Source organism: Candidozyma auris, chromosome 2 (assembly GCF_003013715.1).
Source record: "Candidozyma auris chromosome 2, complete sequence".
Taxonomy (NCBI): domain Eukaryota; kingdom Fungi; phylum Ascomycota; class Pichiomycetes; order Serinales; family Metschnikowiaceae; genus Candidozyma; species Candidozyma auris.
Genome location: NC_072813.1, coordinates 1,408,847 through 1,421,809, shown reverse-complemented (window position 1 = coordinate 1,421,809; position 12,963 = coordinate 1,408,847). Strand labels below are relative to the sequence as shown.

The 12,963-nt window shown below is 47.0% G+C and overlaps 5 protein-coding genes across 5 annotated transcripts; 4 read left to right on the top strand and 1 right to left on the bottom strand. All coding sequences in view use genetic code 12, as the record gives it.

Moving 5' to 3' along the window:
• Window positions 1-14: 14 nt before the first annotated feature.
• Window positions 15-635, bottom strand: MTR2 (Mtr2p; the record flags this gene model as incomplete). The annotated part of the gene is made up of 2 exons (XM_029035629.1): window positions 15-553; window positions 602-635. The coding sequence occupies 2 exons, from the start codon at window positions 633-635 to the stop codon at window positions 15-17; spliced, it is 573 nt and encodes a 190-aa protein (XP_028890871.1).
• Window positions 636-3,588: 2,953 nt separating this feature from the next.
• On the top strand, window positions 3,589-4,953 carry ASH1 (DNA-binding transcription repressor ASH1; the record flags this gene model as incomplete). Its single annotated transcript, XM_029035628.2, has 1 exon — window positions 3,589-4,953. One exon carries the CDS (start codon window positions 3,589-3,591, stop codon window positions 4,951-4,953), a length of 1,365 nt encoding a protein of 454 aa, XP_028890870.2.
• A 1,430-nt stretch (window positions 4,954-6,383) lies between these two features.
• Window positions 6,384-7,451, top strand: CJI96_0002111 (ubiquitin domain-containing protein DSK2; the record flags this gene model as incomplete). The annotated part of the gene is made up of 1 exon (XM_029035627.2): window positions 6,384-7,451. One exon carries the CDS (start codon window positions 6,384-6,386, stop codon window positions 7,449-7,451), a length of 1,068 nt encoding a protein of 355 aa, XP_028890869.2.
• Window positions 7,452-7,651: 200 nt separating this feature from the next.
• On the top strand, window positions 7,652-9,634 carry CJI96_0002110 (uncharacterized protein; the record flags this gene model as incomplete). Its single annotated transcript, XM_029035626.2, has 1 exon — window positions 7,652-9,634. One exon carries the CDS (start codon window positions 7,652-7,654, stop codon window positions 9,632-9,634), a length of 1,983 nt encoding a protein of 660 aa, XP_028890868.2.
• Window positions 9,635-10,346: 712 nt separating this feature from the next.
• CJI96_0002109 (protein serine/threonine phosphatase) lies at window positions 10,347-12,839 on the top strand (the record flags this gene model as incomplete). Its single annotated transcript, XM_029035625.2, has 1 exon — window positions 10,347-12,839. One exon carries the CDS (start codon window positions 10,347-10,349, stop codon window positions 12,837-12,839), a length of 2,493 nt encoding a protein of 830 aa, XP_028890867.2.
• Window positions 12,840-12,963: the final 124 nt, after the last annotated feature.

The following is a 12,963-nucleotide window of genomic DNA, read 5'->3' as shown; positions in this document are numbered from 1 at the left end:
GTTACTATCATGTACTATATGCAAATGAGACTGTCGTCTGGCTTGAATGTGATTCTGTAATTGAAACTGTTTATCAGCTCAATCTCGGGACTACGAGCCACAGCCTCGTCAATCACCATATTAAGATTGAAGCTATACCACGAGCCCCAAAGAGGTCTTGGTTTTGTTGGCGCATCATTAGGTTGTACAAGATCAGCCGATTCCCCTAGCCTTGATTTCCCACTCTCGTCATAACGAACTTTACCGTAAACATTGACAGTGTAGAGGCCCGTGCCAGGAATCAAGTGGCAATCAAAAGAGCCAATTTGGTGCGACGTGAGAGGGCACGCTAGCCATTTCTTCTGGAACTCTAGACGAGAGTCGTTTGCCGGGGGCTGAGGAATCAAGGGATGGCCGTCAAATATTATAGCACATGTTGTTTTTAGCTGTTTGCCAAACTGAGTAGCGTACGCCTCGACATTGGGGAATGGTGGTTGGGTATTGGTTCCGGAAGGGAAATACAGAAGATCTAAAGAAGCCAATAAACTTTTAAGGAAGGGTTCGATCGGCTGGGCTAGAAGTGTTAGCTGGCCCGGAGTGCCATGGTGACGGACTTACGTACTTGGATCATGAGGCTGATTGGAGGCGATATTCATGATATGGGAGGAGAGATTGCAGAGTCGATGATGGTTGATGGTCTCGAGAAGTCTTGGTGATGAAGTCACGTGCGAGTAGTACTTACAACTACACTGGATGGAGTAAACGTCTCAGGTAGAAGCCGCTATCAGAAAAAAATTGAAAATAGATTTCAAGTATGCTCATGATTATGTGAAAAAAATGATTGCTCATACTTTTTTTTTTGAATTCTTCACGTTGTGTTGATGTTACGTCATTTGGTCCTCACGCATTGGCACCACAAATTGAAGGCGGCTGCAAGAGAGGGAGAGATGTAGGTCTTGTCATTAGTAAAGGGGAAAAATAGTTAGCCTCAGCTACAGTGTGTCTACTTCCCGAGGGATAGGAGCAAAGAACGTTCTATAATCGCTGAAAAACAAGCGCTGCGCATCAGTGGTAGCAACCACAAATCACCTATATAAGAAGCAGAATCAGGGGAAGAATTGTTCACCTACCAAACGAGATAACGGATATGAGTAACGCAGCAAACACAGCTAAGGACATTGGAGTGGGTCTTGTGGGCTCACTTGGCGGTAACAAGGTTGCAGACGCTGTAGGTGGTGGCAATGTTAGCCACATTGTTGGTGGTATCGCTGGCGGCATTGGAGCAGGTGCTGCTGCTGACAAGGGCGAAGAGAAAATGGAAGAAAAGAAGGATTAAATATTGCAATTTTATGAGCTCTTGAATTTGAACTGTAGAGACATGACAAGATTAGATCCGGTCAGTCAACGCACTGAAGAGTTGAGGAAGAGAATCCTTTTGTGAGATTGCCATTTATTTAAGGATATAGCCAAATAGAGCTTTGCCCCAACCAGTTTTAAAGGCGCAAATGTAGACACCCAAAAGGACCATTGTTTAGTGGAGGACAATTCTACATGGAGCCAGTACAAAAAGATCTCTCTGAACGCCCGAACTTTAGTACTAGACATCCTACTCAACCTGGATATCTTCACTCACGCAGTCGATTAGCATTGGCCAGACGTTTCTCACATTGTCTCCTCCACAAGTCACTACTAGATCTGGCATTGTCCAGGAAACAATCACGATTCCCCTTGTGGCCAATGAACAGAGTTTCCGCAACGGATCTCATGCAAGTGATGCTTACCCCTTGAAGAGAGAAGGGTAATCGTTATCGGCGACGCTGGCTGGGGTGAAGCCAGAAAGGGTAGAGGAACGAGCCTAGTGCGGCTAGGCTACGATTCGAAAGAACAAAATGTCGAAGTGAACAAAGGATAAAATAGAGTTTGAGGGCAACTAGAAATTAGGTTTGCAACGTGAACGGGGCCATTCGGAGAGCGAAGGGCAGGTGTGGCAAACAACATGTATGGTGCGAGTAGGATTTGAAATTGTGATGAAAGTCGCAAGGGAGATGAAAGGGAGGTGAAATCAACGTCTTTTACACTGAATTCTCAAATTGCCAGTAATCAATGGAAGCTTCTTCACGTGGTTGATGTGGCCCCTTAATTAGAGAAAGCCTATACTTTAGCTGAAGACGGTCTGTAGATTAAAGGCTAATGATGACGATAGGGTCCAGAAAAAAGACCCTTGGATTCTCAGCTTGTTGAAATGTCGCTTGATCTGGCCAGAAACAAACTCAACCATCTGCGATGAGACTATAAGCTGGAACTATAGTCTACGAACGTTGTTGTTACAGTAGCCACTAGCACCCTCGCTAAAAATATATGCCAAAAAGAATAAAAAAAAAAATTAAAATTAAAAAAGCAACATCCAAATCGGGTCACGGCAACACCATTGCATCCATTTTCGACTATACCCACCCAAAGCAATCATTACTTTGCCCACTTCCCACCTTCCACCCCAGATCCTGCTGGCACACTGGTTGCAAAATACCTTTGCGCAAGATGACTGCCGACCTGCACCCACCGCACACTCTACCTCTGTCTACCCTCTCTCTGTCCTCTCTCTGGAACAGACCCCCGAAAACCATTCCACCAAAATACAAAACAACCTGGGATTTTTTGAAATTCTCCAGCTATATGGCCAGCATCCAATGAATATGTGGGCCAGTTCTCAGTTCTTCGAAGAGCCAATTGGGCCCCACCTTCTTCTCCCAACCCTCCACTTGCGGCTCGGTTTCGATCTCTCACGCTTCCACTTTCGCGCGCTGGCTGGGGCCACTTTCCCCATTGAGCGCTCGTTCCTCTGAATCGGGTCACCCAGCGCACTTGTTCCATACTTTTTTTTTTAGCCCCAAGCGTCCTGCCGCACCCTTCTATATAGCCAGCCTGAGGGCCAGCAGCGGCTCTGTTTTCTTCCACAAATTGTGCTCTCAGCTTGCCTTTTTTTGAGCGTTTCGCCAGCACCGTTGCCTTTTTCTTCCCACCGGTCCAGCACCAATTCGCCTTCTCTGCCTGGCGTTTCCGTAATCAGTGGTGATTTGTCTGGCCTCTCGTCAAGATTTTTCCCAATCCGTGCGGTCCCCTTGATCTGACCTTTGATCTGGGCAGCCACTTTGTGATTTAAGGGCGCCGTTTCCCGCAAGCTTCCTCGCCTGTCCACCATTTTTCCCTTTTTTCCTTTTTGATCCGGCACCGTCTCTTTAAAAGTGACCTTTGACATTTGATATCCACATATACCCGAACGTCTAGTGGAGATAGCATAGATAACCGACTGACCCGTTTTGCCAAACACTCTTTATTTTATTTTTTTTTGCTATTGGTTGGATTTTCATCTTTTTGCACCCATTTCACCCCCCCACACTTGCACCGTATCGATTTCTGCCGGTGCGTCCTATCGCTAGATTTCCTCCTTCTGCCAAATACCCCAGCCCATTCCTACTGATCAGCAAAAGATCAATTGCTTAGTTTCGTTTTCCCGCTTGCTTTCCCATGAGTCTAGTGCATCTGTCAATGTTCGGTCACCACATCAACTCCGTCGCTTCCCCCAAAAGGCAGCCTTCTCCCTACAACAACATGCTTCACCTGTTCAAGGTCAGATCCTTCACTCCTCCAGGGCTCTCGCTGCAATATGTCAAGAAACGGTCTTATAGCGACTTGGTCAACGAAAGTGAGCCCCAGCACGTTTCCAGCAAACGCTCCAGAACGGCTCCTCCTTCGCCTCCGTCGGCTCCAGCTACTGCGGTGCTTCCGCCGGCCACTTTGCAGCCAATAGCCCCAAAGAAGATCGAGGAGCCCGTTTCGGTTTCTGCCCCTGCTCCAGTGCCTCAGCAAACTTTACTGCAACAAACACTCCCTGAATCAAAACTGACTCTCCTGCAGAATCAAGTTCGTCTTCCCAGCCTCTCGACGGCATTGGGCCGCAGACCCATAGTGCCCACAGTGTCGCTTGACTACTTCGATACATATAAGCCAAACGACGAGAATTGGCGGTATGGGCTTCTTGACTCGATCCGCTCGTCAAAGCCTTCTTTCAGCCTCAATAGCTATAGTTATCTCGAGGCCCACGCCCATAATGCTAATGCTGCTTCTACAAATGCACCTGCTGCCAGTGCTAATACAAATTCAAGCACTGCCGCTGCAGCTGTTGCTCCTCCTTCATCCGCTCCAGTCAAACTACCGCCCATCAGCGAACTCAGCAGCGGTGTTGTAAAACCACAGTTCGACTCCCGCATCAGCGCCAAGGCGTTGCCTACGCTAGCTGAGCGCAAGATCAACTTTCCTTACGAGTCAAACTACACCTACCTTAATAAAACATATATGAACGACGTCGAGCGGTACCCGGAGTACTTGGAGTTGGCACAGTCGCTCATACAGCTTTCGAGGCCCCACGCCGGCGCTGGCGCTGGCCCCAGGCCCCAGAGCGACCCCCAGCATCTCCATCACCAGAGCCATCAGCAAATGTACTTGACGTCGCCCTCTGCGTCGAGGTATGTGCCCATAAATCCTGCTCCTTTCACTCCAGACACTTCATTCACAGAAAAACAGCCAGGTGCAGAGCCCACATCGCCCAAGAAGAAAAACAAGACGAAATTCATCCCCATCACTCCTCCCTCGGTCAAAGATAAGACTCGTGCCGAGTTGATGAGGTCGCCTCCCCATCATCACCACCAGGTGAGAGTTTGCATCTCATGTGGCAGTGACCAGTCGCCATGCTGGAGGCCGTCTTGGTCAGTCAAAGAGGGCCAGTTGTGCAACTCTTGCGGGCTTCGGTATAAGAAGACAGCAGCACGCTGCCTTAACCGGAAGTGCAAGAAGATTCCAGCCAAGGGCGAGTGGTCTTTGATGCAGTCAAAGGGCAAGACCGATTTTGGCGATGGCGACATTGCCTACAGCTGCTTAGACTGTGGCTGGAAGATTGAGGTGAAGAACCAGGGGTGATAGATACAGTTTCGAAGAGTTCAAGCTTATTGCATTATTGGTGTTTGCAGCCATTCACTTCCGATTTTCTTTTTTCTTTTATTTTCGCAGCCATTTTTTCCACTTTTTTAACACATAATACCGCTGTCCAGTGGAACACAGCATTGCATTTTTTAATCGCTCTAGAAGCTAACAATAGTAGGATAATAAGCCATATAATCGAGAGAAACTTTGTAAGAATACGCTGAAAAGAGGTGCACTGCTTGTTGCGCCATATTGCGAACTACGTCACTGCAAACATTGACCTCCTTCTTCTCACAGCTTCAACGAGACTTACTTATTAAGGCGATTCATGGATCAAATCGTACCTTCGAATTTCCATGAAGCCTTCAAGAGTGTAAAAATTCAGCATATTGGTGGTTTCCAACGGAAGCATTTTGCCAGGGTGGTGTGGTGCACGGGTGTAAAGTTGGCATTTTTCCAAGAACTCAAGTTGAAGTGCTGTGTTTCAAAAAGCTATACAGCACCTGCTTGGGGTATATAGACAAAAGAAAACCGATGGCGATTGCTCTATAGTAGAAAGATTCATCTGTGGTGCTCAAAAAATCAATTTAGCGGAAAGAGAAATGTGTATACCTAGAGAATTAGTATGTAACTTGAGGTTTCAAGTTCTTGAAGAATTTTGCAAAATATCTAACTCGTGAGATCAATTGTATATGTGAGCTAGAGGGACGATGTTGCTTATCTCGCCGAACTTACATTTTAACCGGTAGCCCATATATGGAAAGAGATAACACCACGAGACAATCACCATAGTAGAACGGAATTAATCAACGGCAAAGACATCAATAACTTCAAATCCTGCTCAATTAGAAACATCGCAGCTTCAAACGCAAAAATCCCACTGGCCATTGAAAAGCAGCTTACATTTGTTAACAGATTCCGTAAATTGTCATGCCATTATTTCGCAGCCATTTGTCCAATGTCCGACTTTAATCAGTTTGTACTTCATGTCAAACTGTGCTGCACTCTTTGCTGCCACAAAGGAAATCATACTCGAGAAATAATATCAAATTAGACAATTGCCATGCGACTTTATCTAAATGTCCAACCTATAGTGAGCAACACCCAACAACATTGTCTTGCGGTCTCCTTATCTACTCACCTACTTTCGCACCTTTTTGCAACCATCACCTAATCGCCCCCACTACAAGCAGCACATAGACCGATAAAATTCCTAAAAAAAATATAGCTACTTTCTCTTCACTACACATAGATTTCATCAAACTCCTTTATCCTCGAAATTATAGCGTACTGCTACTACCACAACCCCTATCTCCCGTGGAAGCGTGTGGAAGTGCCTGCACACACACCTCCACCCAACTAGCGCACAGTGTCCCTTATTAATTGACTCGTCTTCTTTCCAGTTTACTCTTGTTTGCAACTTCGCCATGTCTGAGCAAATCACCATTAACGTGAAATCCAGTGGCGATAAGAAGTTTGAGGTCAAGGTCGACACTTCGTCACTGATTGCCGATTTGAAGACGATCATCTCTGGCGAGGCCGATGTGCCCCCGGAGCGCCAGAGATTGGTGTATAGTGGGAAAGTGCTTAAGGACGAGGAAACAGTGGCGTCATACAAGATCAAAGATGGCCATGCCATACACATGATCAAGCTGGCCGCTCCAAAGAAGCCAGAAACTTCAACAAGTGAAACCGCCACCAGTCAAGGTGCCTCCAGCTCTTCTAGTGTCCCCTCCAACATTGCCGCCGGTCAGGGATCCTTCAACCCGTTGGCAGACTTGACGGGCGCTCGTTACGCTGGGTACACGCAGCTTCCACTGGCATCGATGTTCGGCCCCGACGGAGGTATGGGGCTGTTGCCAGACCCCGACCAGATGTCCGAGATGATGAGCAGCCCGATGTTCCAAGAGCAGATGAATGCGTTGTTGCTGAATCCTCAGATGTTGGACTTCATGATCAACCAAAACCCGCAGTTGCGGGCCATGGGACCCCAGGTGCGCACCATGTTACAGTCGCCCATGTTTAGAGAAATGATCTCCAATCCAGAGACCATGCGCAGCATGATGAACCTAAGAAACTTGCAAGGTGGTGCTGGCTTGGGCGGTGATGCTGGTGCCAGTGCATTCCCGGCTCCAGGTGCCAACCCTACTGTTGGTGACGACAACCAAAATGCTGCTTCTAATGATACATCTTCTGCTGGAGGTGCTGCCAGCGGAGCCAATGCTGGAGGTGCTGCCAACCCATTTGCATCTCTTTTCCCCAACGGCGTGCCACCAATTGATCCACTCAGCTTCTTGGGCGGCGCCGGAGGAGCCGGAGGAGCTGGAGCTGCAGCCCCGCGTGACGATAGACCCCCTGAGGAGCGTTACGAGACGCAATTGAGGCAGCTCAACCATATGGGGTTCTTTGACTTTGACCAGAATGTTGCTGCTCTAAGAAGAAGCGGTGGAAGCGTGCAGGGTGCTATCGAATACTTGTTGTCTGGTGGCAATTAAGGGGTGTTTGAGTCAACGAGTAATAAATACAGAGTAACGAAGTGACGAAGTAGGCTGCTACGTATTTGTAGTATGCTTGGTAGATCGAGCGTCTTGTTTGCAACCATTTCTGTGCTTTCTTCTTACTTGGTCGTGCACTACACGAAACATCACCATACATTACTAGTAGTCTCAACTACTACAACAACCCATACTATAGCATGGCAGGATCGCCACCAAAGGAGGAGGAGCCCACCAAGGTAGCTCATCGAACACGTAATGCTGGACGCCGAGATTCCACCACTCAAGCTGAAAAGGATGCCCTAGCCAAGAAGAAAGCAGAGAAAGAAAGGCAGAAAGCTATAAGAGAAGGACTCAAAAGTGACTATGTCGAGCCCACCAAGCGCCAACTCGGCTATCTCCAAGAACTTGTGCATTCCCCACACGATAAGAGCAAATGCATTGAACCCATGGATTTCCAACTTCGAAAAATTGTGGGTCTTATTGTTAGTATCCAAAAGCCAGGCGTATCCTTCACAGAAGAATTCATAGACGATATTGCTAACTTGGCGTCTGAGTATATGCATAGACTAATATCCCAACTACATAAATACACGGAGGTGCAAAGACATCGGAAACCTGGGATCTATGATTTGCAATTGTGTTTTCTGCAGCAGCGCATCAACCCTGGCTCGTTGTACCTGGAGTATGAACGAAGCAAGGATTTGACAGTGAGTCAACGAAAACACAAAAAGACTCTTGAGTCACAAACAAATGATCTCGTACAAGAGTTCTATGCTGAAGAGTTCCATCTAGATAAGAATGACCCTTCGTTGGTGTTTCATGCCAGCGACCAATACGAGGTTGCATCACTTATTCCTCGCCAAAAAAGCAGACCGTCGTACATTCCTGATTATTTTCCTACGCTTCCGCCAGATTATACTTACCAAAGCACTGGTAGTTACATGAAGACGATCACAGAATTGAAACAGATCAAGCTTAAGTTGGTGGAGGAGTCAAGACTCAATGAGCGCTCGCTATACAAATTACTTGAACACGAGGAAAAACAGTGGGTTGCTGACAATGTCTCAGATATTGAAACAGACAACGACGATATAATGAGTGCTTCTGGAGAGGACCCAGTGACAGACATAGAATCGCCTCATGAAGTGGGTCAAGCTACCGGAGAGAAGGAGCTACCGCACGAGCATAAGAAAGATGAAGGAGAAAAGAGGAAGCTCGAAGAGGTGGAGAAAACGAATGTCGAAGAGACAGCAAAAGAGGTTGTGGAAGTAGATGCAGACTCTGCTACCAAGTCTTCAGACTCTGCTGCAAAAGAAAGTCTTGCTAGCGGAAAAAGATTTGACTTTATCGAGTATGCAAACAAGCGCAAAGCTGCTAAGGAAAGAGCTTCTAAGAAACTTGCTGCTCACAGGAAGAAAAGAGAAGATGATATCCTCATGAAAAGAGAGAAATTGTATTCTCCATATGCCAAATCACTCCCTACAGCTCAGGATGATGCATATTTCGAAAGCATCCTCAAAAAAAGTTTCAGGCGTGTGATCAAGTATACGCGTGAAGCACACGAGAGAAAGAAGGCCAAGATAGCAGAGCTCTTGGAGGAACGTGCGAAGCATGAAAAGGAGAACGAGATAAATAGCGGCTCATTCGAATTTGGATTTGCGTTCAACCCAGATGCGGATATCCTGGATGAAAGCGAAGAAGAAAATGAAGTCAAGGAGTTTGACTTTGGTGATGAAGACGACTTCAAGCTAATTGAAAACCGCACAGATGTTGCTGGCAAAAGACCCTCTAGTGGATACCAAACAGCACAGGCTACAGAAGATTCAACAAAATTTGGCCACGATAATAATGGGGATGTTGATATGGTAGATGCAGCCAATGCAGACGATGACGACGGTGTCGGTGAGGATGACGTGGGCGACTTGGAAAATGAGCTTGACAACGCATTGAATGAGAATGAGACCACCACTATCCCCAGCCTTGGGGAGTATGGTAATGGCATGGCTGGATTTGAAGATAGCGATAGCGAAAGTGTCGAAAACGATGGCCATCAGTTTGGCGACGACAAAGAGATTCTGCTGGCGCTAACGACAGAGCCACAGACGACGACTTTTGAAATGAATTTTCCACAAGAAATGTCTTCAGATGAGTCTGAAGAAGACGAAATGGTGGATACGTAAGATAAATGCATAGGAACACGTCAATGAGGAGGACAATTGGCGTTTGTAGCTCGATAGTAGAAGAGGCTTCGGTCGATAGTAGAGGCTATCGGGCCGCCAGAGGCAAGGAAATCAAGGCAATGACCCAAAAAATAACTCTTTAATGCCCCGGTTCGATTTTAAAATCGCTGTATTCGGTCAAAAATCAATTCTAAAGTATGCCACCTTCTTACCGAGACGTCCTGACACTTGAGAGCCCTCTCAGCGCATTTTGCAACCATTTCTCGCGCCTAATTAATCGCCATGACCACAACAATTCAAAGTAGTAACCCTTCTATACTTGAGGAGACTCCTACTAAAAGTGCATTTACCAGCTGGATTCACGAAATGTTAAAAAAAAAATTCATCCAACTTCTCCTCAATCAGCCAACGTCAAAACTATGGGTGGGCTGCTTTCGGCAACCTCCTGCATCGAGCATGGGCTCTGGTAGCAGTGCATAATAACAGAAACCCAGCGCTCAGGCGTATGAGAAGATATCAGGTGCAAGAATTGAAAGCACTGAAAAGAAGAGGAATCTTAATAATACAATTGACTTCAACAAAGTAGCGTGATCCCAAAACATCCAAAGATACCCAATTCCCGCATCGAACGAACCCTCAACGTAACCGCTTGATCAAAATAATACCATCTGTCTCAAGCCTTTCATTCTTTTTCCCCCATACATAATTGACCATGACTTCGGTGTCCCTACCTCCTTCGGCACCATTCCCTGTCACGGTGACAGCCATTTCTGCTGTGGCAGGCCAAAAAATCTCAAAGCATTTTCCTTTGCTCAAGTACAGATACTGGGATTACCAGGAGGACCCAAACTCGAAGGAAGAGCACCCGCCCAAAGTGCGTGTGGAGCGCATTGGATCGTTTGAAAGTCCCATCGAGGGCCAGATCGTCGAAATGCGTATTTCTGTGGGCGACGAAATTGCCCATAGTGGTGTGGAGTTGTGCCTGATACAAGAACCGTGCACTCACGATGTGCAATACGGAGGACTCTGTGCCATGTGTGGAAAAACTGTGGAAGATGAAAAGGACTACACGGGCTACAACTACGAGGACAGAGCGACAATTGCAATGTCGCACGATAACACTGGACTTCGGATCAGCTACGACGAGGCTACAAAAATCGAGCACAATGCCACCCAACGGCTTGCTAAGGACAAGAAACTCATCTTGGTGGTCGACCTAGATCAGACAGTTATTCATGCCACGGTCGACCCTACGGTGGGTGAGTGGCAGAAGGACCCACATAACCCCAATTACCCTTTTGTTAAGGACGTTCAGTCTTTCTGTCTTGAGGAAGAGCCCATGGTGCCTCCAGGGTGGATGGGTCCAAAACCAGCTCCTTCGAAATGCTGGTACTATGTGAAGTTGCGCCCGGGCCTCAAAGAGTTCTTAGCTCATGTTGCTGAACGGTACGAGCTCCATATCTACACCATGGCCACGCGGAACTACGCCTTGGCTATTGCATCGATAATAGACCCTGAGGGCATATACTTTGGTGACCGTATCTTGAGTCGGGACGAGAGTGGTTCTTTGACACATAAAAACCTTACACGTTTATTTCCTGTGGACCAGTCGATGGTGGTCATCATTGATGACAGAGGCGACGTATGGCAGTGGGACCCTAACTTGGTGAAGGTGGTACCATATGACTTTTTCATTGGCATTGGAGATATCAATTCGAGTTTCTTGCCAAAGAAGAGCGGACAGCTCATAGGACCCACCAAAAAGAGGAAAAGTCTTGCTCGTCTTGAAGAAGCCTTGGAGGAGAGCGAGGAAGACTCCGAGCCGGCGTCAGATGTCATCAGCAGCCAAAACTCCAGTGATGATAGTGACCGTGTAGAGGATGGCGAGACTGAAGTCGGCGGCACCGAAACAAAAGAAACGCAAGAGAACGAACACTTGGACAGCAACAAGAATGGGAAGGACGAAACCGTGTCTGCTCCTGTATCAAGATTATCTTCTCCTTCTGATGAAGCAGTCGAATCAGACTCTCATGACTCTGATTCAGAAAGCTTGTCTCCCGTTGACCGTTTGGTGGAACTCGGAGGAGGCGAGAACAACAAGAACTTGCTCATTGAGCAGCTGCTCTCACGCACGCAAAACCTCGAACAGCAACAGCATGATAGACCTTTGGCTAAGCTTCAAGACAAGATAGACCGCATTGCTCACGAACACGAGGATAGCTCTGTGTCTAGCAAAGACGAAGAAGAGGAGCATATTTTGTACGACGATGACACAGAACTTTCATCTTTGGAGAAGGCATTGGACTATATCCACGAAGAGTACTACAAGGCATACGAAAGCTTTAAACAGGAACGAACTTTAGAGCGCCCAGATATCTCCGTCATACTACCGAAAATCAAGCTTGAATGCTTAAAGGGTGTCACTGTTCTTCTATCAGGAATTCTACCGTTGGGCATGAACATGAACAATGCCGATATCGTTATTTGGTGCAGGCAATTTGGTATGAAGGTTGTAAACGAGGTGTACCCCGAAATAACTCACGTTGTTTGCAGAGATCCGAATGCCTCTTACATGAAGACCGGACTAACTCTTAAAGTGAGAATTGCCAAGAAGACAATACCCGGAGTGAAGGTTGTGAATCCAGATTGGCTCTTTGCATGTCTCAGCCTGTGGAAGGCGGTGGACGAGAGAGATTACATGATCGAACTTCCGGAACAAGATTGGTATGTTTCTGAAAATGACATCAGCAAGTATCAGCAAGCGCTTGGGTCGCAGCAAGAAAGAGAGCAGGCACGTAACGCCGCAGCCATGAGCCGACCACGCGAAGGGTCGCTTTCATCGATTGATGACTATGATTTCAACGAGGCGAATGCAGAGGTTGATGATTTCTTGGCGGGGATAAGCGACGACGACGACGACGATGAAGATGACAAGGGCGTCGAGGAAGAAGACAATGACCTGGACGACGAAGAGAGTGTTTCCAACGGTAAAAGTGGCGCAAACATGTCTTTCGTGAAAAGCCTTTATACGCAAAAACGCAAAGCACAGGAAGAGCAGGACGAGGACGTTGACAGTGGAGAAGGAGATAGCCGTGATGAATACAGTAACGGCGAACACAAGAGGCAGAAGACTTTGGAGAACACAGACAACATTGACGAACTAGAAAAAGAGCTTCTCGATGAGCTTGACAACCTCGACGAATAGACAGGCAAGAAACGGATTTAGAAGAGACAATCTTCGAGGACGCATGTTCTGCAATATCAATTCTCAATAGGGGTAAAAGATTAGCTACGCCTTGCCCAGAGCTCACCCAATGCCACATGGCTGA